At 47.6% G+C, this 15,823-nt stretch overlaps 1 protein-coding gene across 1 annotated transcript in view; it reads left to right on the top strand.

Annotated features, from left to right (window-relative positions):
• The first annotated feature begins 223 nt into the window (after positions 1-223).
• The window catches only part of MAPK1 (mitogen-activated protein kinase 1), a 150,012-nt gene continuing 134,412 nt past the window's right edge, over positions 224-15,823 (top strand). Inside the window, exon 1 of the mRNA XM_082263551.1 lies at positions 224-581. Coding sequence (XP_082119677.1) covers positions 451-581 — 131 coding nt within the window. The 5' untranslated portion in view covers positions 224-450. The remainder of the gene's footprint in view (positions 582-15,823) is intronic.

Genomic DNA, 15,823 nt, shown 5'->3' with positions numbered 1-15,823 from the left:
AGGGGTTATAACTCTCCCTTACTCTAATCAAAATGCAAAAAAAAAAAAAAAAATGTGCCCTATAGTTCTGCTTCAATATTTGTGTAATTTTCAAAACTTTTGGCCACGACTGTATCTATTCCAAAATGGTGATTTAATAAAGATCGTTTAAAAAAAAAAAGCCCTCTAGACGCCACACCCACTGCAGCAAAGCGTGAGGGAGTTTCCGCCTATTGGCCCCGCCCCCTACGCCCCTCCCATACACACCCAGCGGGCGGGAAGGCGTTAGCCAGGCAGCGCCTCACTTGAGCACCGACCGACAGAGCGAGTACGACACGGGCCGCCGCCTCTCCTTCCTGAACAGCTGAGCAGGACGTGACAGGCCGCAGCGGCGGAAGGAGAGACAGAGAGAGGGGAAGAGCCGTACAGAGCCCGGCATATACACGTATTCGTCTCCTCCGAGTGGCAAATATGGCGGCTGCAGCTGGGGCCTCGTCTAACCCCGGAGGGGGACCAGAGATGGTGCGGGGACAGGCGTTCGACGTAGGCCCGCGGTACACCAATCTCTCCTACATCGGGGAAGGGGCCTACGGCATGGTGTGGTAAGTAGCCAGGAAGTCGGGTGTGTGTGACCGTCTGTCCGTCCACCCTCCTCCTCCCTGTCCCGGGCCTGTACACTTCCCTCCCCAGCCTGTCACCACCCCTCCCTGAGCAGAGCACCGCCATGGCTGCTGCTGGTGGACTCTTCCGCACACACTCCGCTCTCACTGATAAGGAGGAGGAGGAGTGCCATGTTTTTCCTTCACTCTTCTGCTTCTCGTACACACCGTGCCTGCCCCCGGGAGCCCTGCAGGCTGCATTGCTCGAATACTCCCCAGTGTCAGCTCATCTCTCCCCCCCCCGGTCCTTGTAGTAGAGGGAGGGGGCTGATCACCTGAGACCACCTGTTACTGCCAGGACACTCCTTGTCAGATCATAGACATGGGGGACAGAACTCAGCTGGACCTGACATTGAAAGAAGACAACCCCCTCCTCCACACCATGGTCCAGCCCATCAGCAATCCCCTGTGTGCTGCAACACTGACAGAAGCATTATCTGCCTTTCACCCCACCCCCCCCCCCATGCTGCTGTCACTGGGGTGTCCTAATGATGATCAGTGCACCTTGTACGATTAAGGCTAGGTTCATACCTGCACATTTTCAACATCGCACAACAATCCATCAAACATTGTTGCGCTCTGGTTCCCGTTCACGTGAGGTTTCCCTTTCTGTGTTTTTGGAAGGATTTTTTTTTTCTTGCAGGATGGTGATTTTTAGGGTTCTAAGGCTTCATTGGAAATGTATGACAACACAGATGTGGTTTTTATGTTTAACCACCAGTTTCCTCCTACTAAGAACACATGAAGCTTGACAACACACAAAAAGAACACGCGCAGGTGTGGACTTGGTTGGGTTAGGTTGACACCCGCGCATGTGCTTTTTATCTTGTGTTTTCATTCTTCATGCATTTTTGTGGTAGGAGGAGACTGGTTGTTAAACACACAACCCTACCAAAAACGCCAGGGCATGCATTTTTGTTGTAGGAAACTGGTTGTTAATCACACAACCCTACCCAAAAATGCCTGGGCATGCATTTTTGTTGCAGGAGGAGACTGGTAGCAAAACACACAACCCTACCAAAAAACACCTGGGCATGCATTTTTGTTGCAGGAGATTGGTTGTTAAACACACAACCCTACCAAGCAACGCCTGGGCATGCATTTTCGTTGGAGGAGACTGGTTGTTAAACACACAACCCTACCAAAAACGCCTGGGCATTCATTTTTCAATGTGTTTCTATTGAGATCTATGTACCTAAAAACGCACCATAGTGCATAAAAATGATGTTGTAAATGTACTGTCTGGCTTCGTGTAAAGCACTGCGCAAACTGTTGGCGCTATAGAAATACTGTAAAATAGTATTGAGAAAAGAGATCCTTGCACCTCTTCCAGAAACGGACTGCATAGATGTGAACAGGACACATAGGAAAGCATATTAAATCAGTTGTGTGTTTCTGCATATCTGAAAATGCGGTAAAACACACAAGTGTGAACCTAGCACTGGGCTACATGCAAACAGCAGGAATTATTTTTCTTTTTGCTGAACCTGATCTGGGATCAATATTTATTGGCATACTGTGCCATCCAATGCATAAAGATGTTAGAAATGTCACCCCATTTAAGAATCACTGTGTACAGGATTGCTGCTAACTTCAGGCTGTGGCACTGTGCAGGTTATAGACATATTAAATGCAAAAGATCCCAGTCACTATGTGTACAATTGATCTTTGCATTCTCATTGTTTTTTTTTTTTTTTTTTCTCTTTGGAATGAAATCTATCGATCTCCATCCCCTGCAGAGTTCTGAACATTGTGAAATGTCATGTTTTCTAGAATGTCTTTTTTTTTGTTCATTTATGCACTTAATTCCGTGTTCTTTTTTTGGTTAATAATTTGGAAGATTTTATTTAGAGGTACATATTCTGGTTCTCTGGTCTTTAGTAGTCCCGTCCTGAAGTCTGCGTGGTAGTCATTAGACTCTATATTGTATATCAATGTTTACTATTTTATTTAGTATGTGTTTGGGTAACAATTGAAATTTGTTTGTGATATTTGCGTTCTTGCTTGTTACATGTTTAGTCTCTAACGGCCTAACCATTCATCAGTGCGAGTACTGTATATTCTGTCCTTGATTGCTGATGTTTTTGCACTGTCAGTGCATTGAGATGGCAAACGGGTGTCTAATAGCAGTAGTATTAATCATGTCACTATATGAATGCTTATTTTTATTTATTTTGTTTATGGTTTTAGCAGTCTTTTGCAAATGGTGTTGCATTTAAATCTGTTGCTCACAGATAAGATTTTTTTACTTTGTTCCAGGTGACATGAATTATGAGTTGTTGCTTGCTTGGAGTGGAGTTTTTTTTCTTGGTTGGAACTTGTAACATTAAAACCTAACTTTATAAAATTATTAAGAATTCATAAAATGAAGCATTAGCTATAAAAAACCCTATATGCATGAATATGAAATAAACCTCTTCAATATAGTAGCTAGCTGTCTCTTTACTCCATATCATTTAGGTTATACTTATTTTTGCATAAATATACTTTCTTCAGCTTGTTTATGCCGCCTTCTTTTTTGGTACATTGAAGGGGGAGGCTCAAATCGTCTACATTTCTATGGTACCAGAACTCTACCCTTCCATACTAAGAAAAATTTATTTTTGATACCTTTTTGTTAGGGATGTACCAATACCCCCTTTTTTTTTTTTTCTGGGCGATTTATGTCTATACAAAATAGGCACAAATCACACTGCAAAGAATTACATGCGACTTGAGCAGGAATGCAGTGCAATGTGGTTCCCCTAGCGGTGCGGGAAACCTCGCTGTATCAGTTTTCACCAGCTCTGGCTTGTCATCTGTCTGTGGACATCATTGGCTGCAGTTTGGGCTGCTCCTGCCTCTCCCTGGCTTTGTTGCCTCCAGTGATTCAAACCCATCCACTGGTGCTGCGACAGCAGATGGCCACAGTTGGATCAGGAGGTGGTAGAACCTGTCATGCAGGTAGGTTTCCTGCACCACTCGTGTAAACTCGGGCTCAAAATTACTGATAAGGCTGGGTTCACACACGAGCAGTGGGTGAAACCACATTCTTCAAATCGTATGCATTGGTATGGACGCAAATCGCACTGCAGAGTATCAGTTTTGGATATCAGGAGCACTTTCATGAGCACTCTTAAAAATACCTGGCATCAGGACTGGTTGCAGCCCTACTTTTTTTTTTTTTTTTTTTTGTTTGTTTTTCCAGGGGATGGCAGTGGGTGGTACAGCTTAAAGAGGAGCTCCAGGCACCTATCAAAAAATGTCAACAGCTAAAAAAAGTGTAGCTGCTGACGTTTGAAAAAGTCACTCACCTGTCTCGCTGTCCAGCGGTGAGCTCACCCCTGCCGTCTTCATCCTCTGTCCTCCGGCGGCAGTGTTGGCCTCTTCTGTATGGGCATCCAGCTGTGACAGCTTGCGGCTGCACAGCCGGGTGCCCACTGCGCATGTGCAAGATGCGCTATAAAATCTTCAGTGTTCCAGAAGACTGCAGGAGGGAGTAGAACTTCTGTGCTGCTCGGAACTAAAGTAGAAGCAGGTACCTGTCAAAATCGTATATCTTCCACTTTAAGCAAGGCAGAGATGTGTTTTTTTTTTTTTTTTTTTTTTTTTTTTATTTTCCATGCCATTGAGAAACTGTTAAGGGTCTTTTGCAATAATACAAGGGACACCTTTTCATGAAGATGGCAGCACTACAAGTGCGAACAAATATTGCATCTTTATTGTAATTTAACCACTTGCCGACCGCCATGGGGATTAGAAACAGTTGGAGTCAGGCAGTGGGAAGAGCAGCGACGATCGCCGCCAGCCTCCCGCGATCTTCACTTAAACTAACAGAAGACCCACCTGCTTATGTAAACAAAGCAGACGGGTCTTCTGTCACACAGGCAAAAAGAGGTCATGAGTTTCAGCCAAGCTAAAACCCTGATCTCCCTGTGCCTGACACAGAGCCCCCCCCCCCCCCCACAGTCAGTAAGCACACAGGCATACATTTAACCCCTTACCTGCCAGTTCCATTTATACAGTAACAGTGCATATTAGCACTGATTACTGTATTGTCACTGGTCCCCAAATAGTGGCAAAAATGTCAGGGGTCCGATCCGCCCACCGCAATGTCAGTCTCACCGCCATTACTAATAAAAACAAAAAAAGTAAAAAAATCTATCCTGTAGTTTGTAAACGATATAACTTTTGCGCAAACCAATAAAATACGCTTTTTGGGATTTTTTTTTTACCAAAAATATGTAGCAGAATGCAAATTGGCCTAAACTGATAAACAAAAAATATATATTTATTTTTTTGGGAATGTTTTTATTTTTTTTTCAACATTGTCGCTCTTTTTTTTTGTTTATAGCGCAAATCTAAAAACCGCTGAGGTGATCAAATTCCACCAAAAGAAAGCTCTATTTGTGTGGGAAAAAGGACATCAATTGTATTTGGGTACAGCGTCGCACGACTGCATTTTAAAGTAACGCGGTGCCAAATTGCAAAAAGTGGCCTGGACATTGGGGGGTATGTATATAGTTAATGTATATAAATTTCCATCCAGATTCCACTACATAATCCCGCTGAAAGGTCAAAATTGGAACACGGATGTGAACCTAGCCTATATCTATTGACTATGATACTTCTCATGTACAGGTATTAGGACAGGTTGTGTGCTGTTCGTTCCCTTTTTGACCGCTCCACGCACACATACTGCGGCAGGGCAGGCGCTCTGTGCCAGATCACGTACCTAGTGTGTAATCTGCCATCTCTGGGTCTGGGGCGTGTGTGTCGGGGGGTGCAATGTCCGCTGGGACCTGCCGATTGTTCGATAGGCAGAACGGCGCTTCCTAAGAACACATTTAACCCTCTGATCGCCCCGTATGTTAACCTCTTCCCTGCTAGTCTCAGTACAGTGACAGTGCATATTTTGTCAGTGTCAGGTCTCCGATTTGTCTGCCGCAAAATCGCAGACCTACTAGAAGTTGCTGATCGCTGCCATTACGTTACTAGTAAAAAAATAAATAAAAATATCGCTTAGCTTGTTGACTTCTTTTGTGCAAACCAATCTATATATGCTTATTGGGTTGTTTTTGGTTTAAAAAAAAAAAGATGTAGCAGAATGTTTGCCTAAATTGATTAAGAAATTAGATTTTTCTCAAGTCATCTTCAAGGGCAGCGTCTGAGAAAGGGGTTTCTCTCCCACCTAAAACGGGGGAAACGCATCATCCACCATTTTAAAAGGCCGTCCCATACCTCAGTCCTCGTGTTTCCTTCAGACCAACAGGAGCTACAAGCAGTTTATTTTCTTCTAGGCTCTGTTAGGGCCTCCCTGTCTGACTGCCTGCATAAGCCTCTAGGGAGGCCAGGCAGCTTCAGGATGGGCAACTAGAGGACCCCCCCCCCCATGGGGTTATTCCCTCCTTTTTTAAGTTTTGCTCCCACTGGAGGGGGTAAGCAAACCGTTCCACCCCCCCCCCACTTCATCTGCAAGCATTGAATCGATAGCGCTCGGAGTGTCTCTCACTCATTGCTGCAGGGCCAGGAGGCAGAGGGGCACTTGCTCTTTTTCCCCTAGGCACTGGCTCATACCTGCTGTGTTCTAGAGCACATGGTGGACCAAGATGGCAGTGTCTTGCTCATGGCATGTGGTGACATCATCACTTCTGACCAGCGCCATCTTGGTAGAGGTATGAGCGGATGTGTGGTACACCACACTCTGGTTGTCACTTGCAGGTACATCCTGATTGGGTGCAGCTAGTGACATCCCTTCCGGTGTCGCCAAGGTGGTGTTTTATGGTACCTGGAACATGCAACCTTAATCTTACGGAGCCAGACACCACCTGCAGCAAGGAGGACAGAGCACACTATAAGCAGGTATTTGTCCACCCATACTACTGATGGGGTAGTGGGGGGTGGAGCTGGAGCTTTCAAGGAACATGTGTTGGATGTTTACTTGAAGATGACCATGTTGGATGCTGCACCATCCTGCCCTGCAGAGCCTGCAAGCCAGTACCGCTCCAAGGTATGCCAGAGCATGCTGAGGCCACCTCTGTACTTGCCAAACCATTATGCACATAATGCTAATTAGTGGTTGCAGCGATTTTTGGCTAAGACCAGCAGTGCACATTCCCTCCCTAAGCATGTGCTTCCTATAAGGGCAAATGGCAGCCAGCTGGCCCAAAAATATTTGCCAAAAGTGCATAAGCAAACCTATGGCAAAATAATCCCTGGGAGTCCTAAAGGGATCGGTCTCCTCTGTAAGGCCCCTTTCACACAGGCGGACATGCATGGGGTGACCGTTCAAATCCGCAAAAAAAAAAAAAACGGACAGGCGGATCTGAATGGTCACCCCATGCATGTCTATGGGGCATCGGTTGTCAGCGGAGACATGTCCGCTGACATCCGATCCGTCAAATCTTATCCGCCCAGCTGATCGGATGAGAACGGACAGACGGTCCGTTTCCATCCAATTCCCCCATGGAGATGCATGGGGACCTGACAGCTGTGTCTCTGCGCACAGCGTGGAGAACAGCTGTCATCCGCCTGCTCAGCAGGGGGGTCGGCGGAACGATCCCCCGCTGAAATAAACGGAGTCCGTCCAGACTCCTAGTGTGAAAGAGCCCTTAAAGACGCCTTCATCTTTTTTCAGTCTGGGTGCAATTGGGTCTTTGTGCTTGATTTTGGTGTAGATCCTGCAATATATAATTGACTGGATCTTGGACTAGTCCTCTATGCCAGTGGTTCTCAATTCCGGTCCTCGGGACCCACCAACAGGCCAGGTTTGCAAGATAACTAAATTACATCACAGGTGATCTCATTTGCTGCTCAGTGATTGCAGTATTCTAGTCTGCATCCCCCAAGGTAATACTTAAAATCTGGCCTGTTAGTGGGTCCCGAGGACCGGAATTGAGAACCACTGCTCTATGCTAGGCCTGCTTAGACAAACCTGTGCCTAATGACTATTCCGTTATCACAGGCAGGTGTTGTACTTCTGACTGCTCTTGTCATGTTTTCAGGCTCAGGATGTCAGCTGCTTTAATTTACTACCAGCCCTGACCAGGTTACGGCTGGCCATGCATGTTCAATTATCTTGTGCAATTTTTCTTTGGATTTACCAAAGACCATGTGAGATGAGGTCAAAACTAAACACTTTCAATTGTATCCAATTAGGGATTGTATAATGTTTTAGCCAGCTTAAGGGCTCTTTCACACAGGCGGACCGTTTAGATCCGCCTGTCCGTTTTTTTTTTTTTGTTTTTTTTTGGCGGATCTGAACGGTCCCCCTATGCATTCCTATGGTGCATCGGATGTCAGCGGAGATATGTCCGCTGACATCCGATCCGTCAAATCTGGACGGATGGAAACCCTATTTTCCATCCGTCCGGCGGATGGGATCGGATGAGAACGGGCCGACGGTCCATTCCCATCCGATTCCCCCATAGAGATATATGGGGAACTGACAGCTGTGTCTCTGCAGAGAACAGCTGTCATCCTCCTGTTTAGCGGGGGATCGGCGGATCTATCCCCCCCTGAGATAAACTGAGTCTGTGAAAGGGGCCTAAGACCTCAGGAATTGAGACTTTGGGTGCCTATCACCTGAGTGAGATATTCAGATTTACTTCAGTGTACTTTTCTCTATGGGTGACTCTCTCCAACTAAACATTTGGCCATGGTCAGGCAGGAGTGGAAGCTGTACCTGTCATGGGTTACTAGTATTCACTATACACACTACTTGGTGCGCTCACTTTCACACTTTTTTACCTGAAGTCTCCCAGTACTTCTACCCATTGGCAGCCACAGAGCAAGTTTTTACCTGGATTCTGCTATCTGCTTGATGGCATAAACCTCAATTGTGTATACATTGCAGACCAGGGGGTAACTTAATTGAATGCACCATGACTGTCCTCAGGCTTCTGCAATATGCTAGCATTTTATGTCTATCTTGAACATACACATGAAGTGGATATATTGGGGTCAGGATCTCTGTTGGCTGTAGTTCAACTAGATTTTCTTTGCAAATTTCACATGAAATGTTAATTTGCAATCTGTAACTGCATTTCATAAACTATTGCTCCATCTATGCAATGTTTCTGATAAGCCGCCTTTTAGAAGCAGGTTTTTTTTCCAGAAGTTTGTTTGATGGTGCACTATACAGAACACTTAATCCCTATTTGTTTTATATAATGACATGGGGGTTCAGTTGTTTCTACTGCATCCTTTTCAATATATTAAGATGGTAATTACACATGGAGGGCCCAAGAGTCTTGGCTGCTAAAACGTCTCTGATGGTTCTGCAGTATACTATGTCTCAATGTTTTGTCTACATTTATATTGTTTGGACATTAAAGCGGTTGTATCCTCATGAAAAAAAAAAAGAAACCCTGCAGGACAAAGGCATAATGAGCTAGTATGCATCACATACTAGCTCATTATAAAATACCTTAGACCGAAGCCCCGACGCGGTTGTCTGGACAACGCTGAGGGCGCTGTCATGTTCCCTCGGTGTCTTTCTGGTTTGGCGGCTCCAGCGCTGTGTGTGGCCGGAGCCGTGATGTCACTCCATTTTACTTTCCGGCAAGGACCTCTGAAGGTCCGCCGGACCTGTCCGCAGAATACACAGACCGTCCTATCACTGCGGGAAAGTTCCATCCCAGGCAGGAGACGCCCCGGCCACTGTCATCATCAGGGTCACCAGCTGGAACGAAACGATCCTTCCAATCATTCTCATCAAGTGGCTGTTATCATCACCTGGATAAAGAGATATACTCTTCTGAGAGTATTGTGGGAGTGCACGTTATCCATACCTATCTGGTAAGAGGCCCAGCGGGCTACCTTGCATGCACGGTGGAGAGCATTATTTTGATTTGAGCACAGGGATTGTTGGATTTTTGCAATAGGAGAGCACTTACGTTTATTCCGTCCGGTAAGGAGGAATTCCAACAGGTGGAGGGAATTTAAGTCACCATTTGAATTGATCACAATCTGTCACTATTCTGGATAGTTTTTCAACTATACGTTGACACGTTGTGTCCGGGACTTTGTTTCATCACACATTGCACCAATATACTTTGTTTGATTTTGAGTTTGCATATGTTAATTGTTTGCATTTCTACTGCACATTTGATTTTTGATATAGCGCACCATCTATCACATATTATACATTATTTTTCATCTGGGAGCAGCATATCACAGACCAGCGCACTTTTCTTTTACACATACATTAAAATATACAATGAATAAAACCTATAATAGAAATATCTTAAACCCCCCTCATTAGAGTTGAGCGGACACCTGGATGTCCGTGTTCGGCGGGTTCAGCCAAACTTTAAAAAAAAGTCCGGGTCCGTGTCCCGGACGTTTGCCGAACTTTTCCCGGACACCGAACCCCATTGAAGTCAATGGGGACCCGAACTTTCAGGCACTAAAATGACTCTAAAACACCAATGTAAAGGGCTAGACTGCTGCAAATGGCAGCAAAACGTAGTTAAGAGCATGGCAAGTGCTCTGCAAACAAATGTGGATAGGGAAATAACTTAAAACAACAAAAAAAAACAGAAAAATAAAACAATGTTCTTCATCTCTGAAGGACGAGGCCCATATGGAGTAGGAGGGAGGTTGAGGTGGTGGCGGTGTCGTAGGCGTGTGCCGGGTGTACCTGGGCACACCCTAATCACCTAGGGCACATAGCATTATCGCTCTGTTTGCCAGTGAGGAGATGGGAAAGCTCGAGCATACAGGTAGGAGGGTGTGCTTAGCTGAGAAAACTCCCATAAAGACCCTTGGCATTTATGATCAGCAATATCAAGGGAGAAGGGGGGGGGGGGGGGGACATATGAGAAACACCAGGAAATCACTCTAACGCCCTGAAACGGACCTGCTCTGCTCTATTTCTCTTTGCCAGCAGGGAGAGTAATGTATCGGGGCCATGTACATGTAGGCAAACACATGCATGTGTATTTAATATAATATAATGCAATAGGCTGCTTACACCTATGGGCGGTGTAGGTGGAAGCGGCGGTGGAGGACCAGGGCCGGATTAAGAGCATCATGGGCTTGGTGCTGAGGATTTTGAAGGGCCTTAAGGGCCGTGCCTTGGCATGCACCCAGAGGAGGAAGGGTGCAGCCATGCATGCCTAATTCCACATGGGATGCTGTCTCTGAAGCCCATAAACACATCCATGCATCGGCAACTGTCCCTCCTTGTCCGGCCTTCGTGCTGTGTGGGGAGGTTCTGAGGGAGCTGCCTGGGGAAGCGAGCATAGAAGCCAGACTTCTGTGTTTACAAGTGACAGAAGAGCGGTAACAGTGAATATGGCTAACCCGGGGCCTGGAGCTGCAGCTCCAATAGCCCCTACGTTAATCTGGCCCTGAGGAGGACGAGGTAGCCAACACTGCTTCTTTTCACAAATTTTAAATGAGGGTACACCCCAAAAGAGTGAGAGCAAAAATAGAACAATGGCTGGGTAAGGTCGGTATCCATCGCTATTCTGCACAAGGTACGGAAAAGTCCCGTGGGATCCATGCCTGGTTCATTTTAATGAACGTGAGCTTGTCCACATTGTCTCTGGACAGGCGGCTGCGCTTGTCTGTGATAACGCCCCCAGCCGTGCTAAATACCCGTTCAGATAATACACTGGCTGCAGGGCAAGCCAGCACCTCCAAGGCGTAAAGGGCAAGCTCAGGCCATGTGCCCAACTTGGAGACCCAGAAGTTGAAGGGGGCAGACCCCTCATTCAGTACGTCTAGGCGTGTGCACACATACTGCTCCACCATGTTGGTGAAATGCTGCCTCCTGCTAAGACGTTCCATATGAGCTGCTGCTGTTGTGGTGTGCTGACAAAGCTTTTCCACATTTCGGCCATGCTAACCCTGCCTTCTGAGGTGCTGGCGGTGCCCTGTTGCGTTGGCGACCTCTTCCTCCTCCTCCGCCTTCTCCGCCTTGTGCTTCCACTGTGGCCCCGCTGTCAGGTGGGAATGCCAGCAGCATCGCGTCTACCAGCGTGCGCTTGTACTCGCGCATCTTGCGATCGCGCTCCAGTGAGTGAATTAAGGACGGTACGTTGTCCTTGTAACGGGGATCCAGCAGCGTGGCCACCCAGTAATCAGCACAAGTTAGAATGTGGGCAACTCGGCGGTCGTTGTGGAGACACTGCAGCATGTAATCGCTCATGTGTGCCAGGCTGCCCAGAGGCAACGAAGGCTGTCCTCTGTGGGAGGTGTATCGTCTGTGTCCTCTGTATCCCCCCAGCCACGCACCAGTGATGGCCATGAGCTGGCCTGGGTGCCACCCTGCTGTGAACATGGTTCCATCTCCTCCAGCTCCTCCTCCTCATCCTCCAGAACTGTGCCCCTGCTGGACAATTGTGTCCCTGGCGTTTGTGTGTGCAGGAACCCACCCTCGGAGCCCCTTGCGAATGACTGCCCTGAAAGCCTTGGAAATGTTACCTCTTCATCCTCCTCCTCATCCTGTGCCACATCCTCTTCCATCATCGCCCGAATTGTTTTTTCAAGGAGGCATAGAAGTGGGATAGTTAAGCTGAGAACGGCGCCATCGGCACTGGCCATGTTGGTGGAGTACTCAAAACAGCGCAACAAGGCACACAGGTCTCGCATGGAGGCCCAGTTATTGGTGAAGTGGTGCTGTTGCGCAGAGCGACTCATGCGTGCCTGCTGCAGCTGAAACTCCACTATGGCCTGCTGCTGCTCGCACAGTCTTTCCAGCATGTGCAAGGTGGAGTTCCACCTTGTGGGCACGTCACATATGAGGCGGTGAGCGGGAAGGCCGAAGTTACGCTGCAGCGCTGACAGGCGAGCAGCAGGGTGAGAACGCCGAAAGTGCGCACAGACGGCCCGCACTTTCTGCAGCAGCTCTGACATATCGGGGTAGTTTTTAAGGAACCTCTGCACCACCAAATTCAGCACATGCGCCAGGCAAGGGATGTGCGTCAAACCGGCTAGGCCCAGAGCTGCTATGAGATTTCGCCCGTTATCGCACACCACCAGGCCGGGCTTGAGGCTCGCTGGCAGCAACCACTCATTTGTCTGCTGTTCCATGCTCCTCCACAACTCCTGCGCGGTGTGTGGTTTGTCCCCCAAACAGGCAAGTTTTAAAACTGCCTGCTGTCGTTTACCCCCTGGCCGTGCTGAAGTTGGTGGTGAAGGTGTTACGCTGTCCGGATGAGGAGGCGGTAGAGGATGAGGAAGCGGAGTAGGAGGAGTTAGGAACAGGAGGCAAACTGAAGCGCCCTGCAATCCTTGGTGGTGGAAGGACATGCGCCAAATTGCTATCCGCCTCAGGCCCATCCGCCACTGCATTTACCCAGTGTGCCGTTAGGGAGATATAACGCCCCTGACCGTGCTTACTGGTCCACGTATCGGTAGTTAGGTGGACCTTGCCAGAGATGGCGTTGCGCAGTGCACACCTGATTTTTTTTCCCCCACTTGGTTGTGCAGGGAAGGGATGGCTTGCCTGGAAAAGTAGTGGCGGCTGGGCACGACGTACTGTGGGACAGCCACCGACATAAGGTTTTTAAAACTGTGCGTCTCCACCAGACGGAATGACAGCATTTCAAAGGCCAAGAATTTTGAAATGCTGGCATTCAGGGCCAGGGATCGCGGGTGGGTAGGGGGGTACTTCCTCTTCCTCTCAAGTGTTTGGGAGATGGAAAGCTGAACGCTTCCACGGGACATTGTGGAGACGGTTGGTGACCCAGGTGGTGGTGTTGCTGACAGATCCTCTGCGGGGTGGCAGGTGCCGGTATCACTACAGATGTGGCTGGAGCGGCCAAGACTGCAGCAGAAGAGGAAGCAGGATGAGCCAGAGACGTTTTTGGTTTTGAAGGTGTCTACTCCACTGCAGCTCGTGCTTTGCACTTAGATGCCTGATCATGCAGGTTGTGCTCAGGTTGAGAAGGTTTATGCCTCGCTTCAGGCTCTGATTGCACAAGGTGCAAACCACTCGTGTCCTGTCATCAGCACATTTTCTAAAGAACTTCCACGCTAGAGAACTCCTTTGAGCTGACTTTGGTGCGCTCGTTCCCTTGCTGCGTTGGGCAGTAGCGGGCGTAGTGTCTAGGGCACGGCCGCTCCGCTTCTGCACCCTGCTCCCTCTTTTGCTGTGTGGCTCTGTGCGACCACCGCCTCTTCCTCCAAACTACTCGGGTCACCTGCATGACGCTCATTCCATGTGGGGTCGAAGACCTCATCGTCCTCCACATCATCTTCCACCCAGTCTTCACCCCTGCCCTTCTTGTCGGTCTCCACAATGCTGAACGCCGCAGCAGTTGGCACCTGCGTTTCGTTATCATCGGAGACGTGCTGCGATGGTCCTTGCATGTACTCATCTTGAGAAATAAGTGGTTGGGCATCGCTGCACTCAATCTCTTCCACTTCTGGGGCAGGGCTAGGTGGATGGCCCTGGGAAACCCTGCTAACAGAGTCCTCAAAAAGGAGACTGCTGTATGGATTGGGGCTCAGACTGCTTGCCTGATTTCCAAGGGGGTGAGGTGAAAGATGGTTGGACATTGGCTGCAGGTGCCAACTCTGACCTTTCTGCAGTAGACTGGGTGGGAGACAATGTGAAGGAACTGGAGGCACTGTCAGCAACCCAATCTACTATCGCCTGTACTTCTTCAGGCCTCATCACGTCTAGAGGCGCATTATGCCCTACCAAATACTGCTGCAGGTTCTGTCGCCTACTCACACTTGTGGAAGGTGTTTCACTTGTGCGTGTAGCTGGCACAGATCGACCACGTCCTCTCCTTGCAACAGGAGCTCTACCAGCAGCACCACGACCCAGGCCACGGCCCCTATTTGGCGGTCTCCTCATATTTCTGTAATTTATGATCTTGCCCTAGAAAGGTGTTTATTGAATAGCGGAACAAAACAGTATCGCACGGGTGTATCTGACAGTCAAATATGCAAACTATGCCGCAATTTAATGTTTTTTACCCCAAAAGGGTGTATATTGAATAGCGGAATAGGAAAAAGGATAAAAAAAAACATATCTCACACGTACAAACACAGACTAGGCCCCGACTAAAATTTTTTGTACCCTAAAGGGAGGATGAGGAAGAGGAGTTGGGAACAGGAGCAAAAACTGAAGCGCCCTGCAATCCTCGGCGGTAGGAGATGCGCCAAATTTAAAAAGGTGTATCTCGCATGTACCGATACAGACTGTCCTGCAATTTAATTTTTTACACTCAAACAGGGTGTATATTGAATAGCGGAATAGGAGAAATTTTGCAAAACGGTGTATCTCACACGTACAAACACAATCTAGGCCCCGATTACAATTTTTTTGTACCCTAAAGGCAGGATGAGGAGTAGGAGGAGTTCGGAACAGGCAGGAGGCAGACTGAAGCACCCTCAAATCCTCGGCAGTATGAGATGCGCCCCAAAAATTGTAAAGGTGTGTCTCACACGTACCAACACAGACTATCCCGCAGTTTAACTGATCCCCAAAGGTTTTTATTGAATAGCGGAATAGGAAATATGATCAAAAAAAGTGTATGTATCTCACACGTACAGAAGCACACTAGGCCCCAATTACTATTGTTTGTACCCCTAAAAGGCTGGATGAGGAGTATGGAACAGGCAGCACCCTCAAATCTTCAGAAGTATGAGATGAACCCCAAAAACCCCAAATATCATTCAGCTCTGCTGCAGGCCACAATTTAATTTTTTTTAACCCAAGGCTGTATATTGAACAGTGGAATAGAAAAAGTGTATGATTTTTTAAACCACTCAATTAATAGCACATGTGAACTGAACACAGCAGTGTATGATCAGTCAGCACAGCACAGCTGAAGGAAAAACGCTGCGCACAGTGCCTGATAGAAAAATACCTTTCTCCCTCCTCCTCAGTGGGCAAAAAAGATTGTGTTCACTGCACCCCACACACAGCAAAATGGATGTGGTCCACTGACACCTGCCTATCTCCTATCCCACCCCACACAGCAATATCGATTGTAGTTTGTAGAACACACTGACCCTAAAAATCAGCAGACTCTCTCCCTAAAATGCCTACAACTCGCCCTGCCTAACACACTCCGACCTGTCCCTCAATTCTATCCGGACACAAATGTTTTTTTTTTTTTAATGGAAAAAAATATGAATATGGTAGATCACTTATCTCCTCAAAAGCAATTGTGTTTATGCAGACATCCCTACAGTAGAGATGGTCTTCAGGTTATGGCACTATATGAGAGTGTGCCCAC

This window comes from Pelophylax lessonae, assembly GCF_965119305.1.
Source record: "Pelophylax lessonae genome assembly, chromosome: 1".
In the NCBI taxonomy this organism is placed as follows: Eukaryota; Metazoa; Chordata; class Amphibia; order Anura; family Ranidae; genus Pelophylax; species Pelophylax lessonae.
This window is presented reverse-complemented; position numbering and strand designations above follow the sequence as displayed.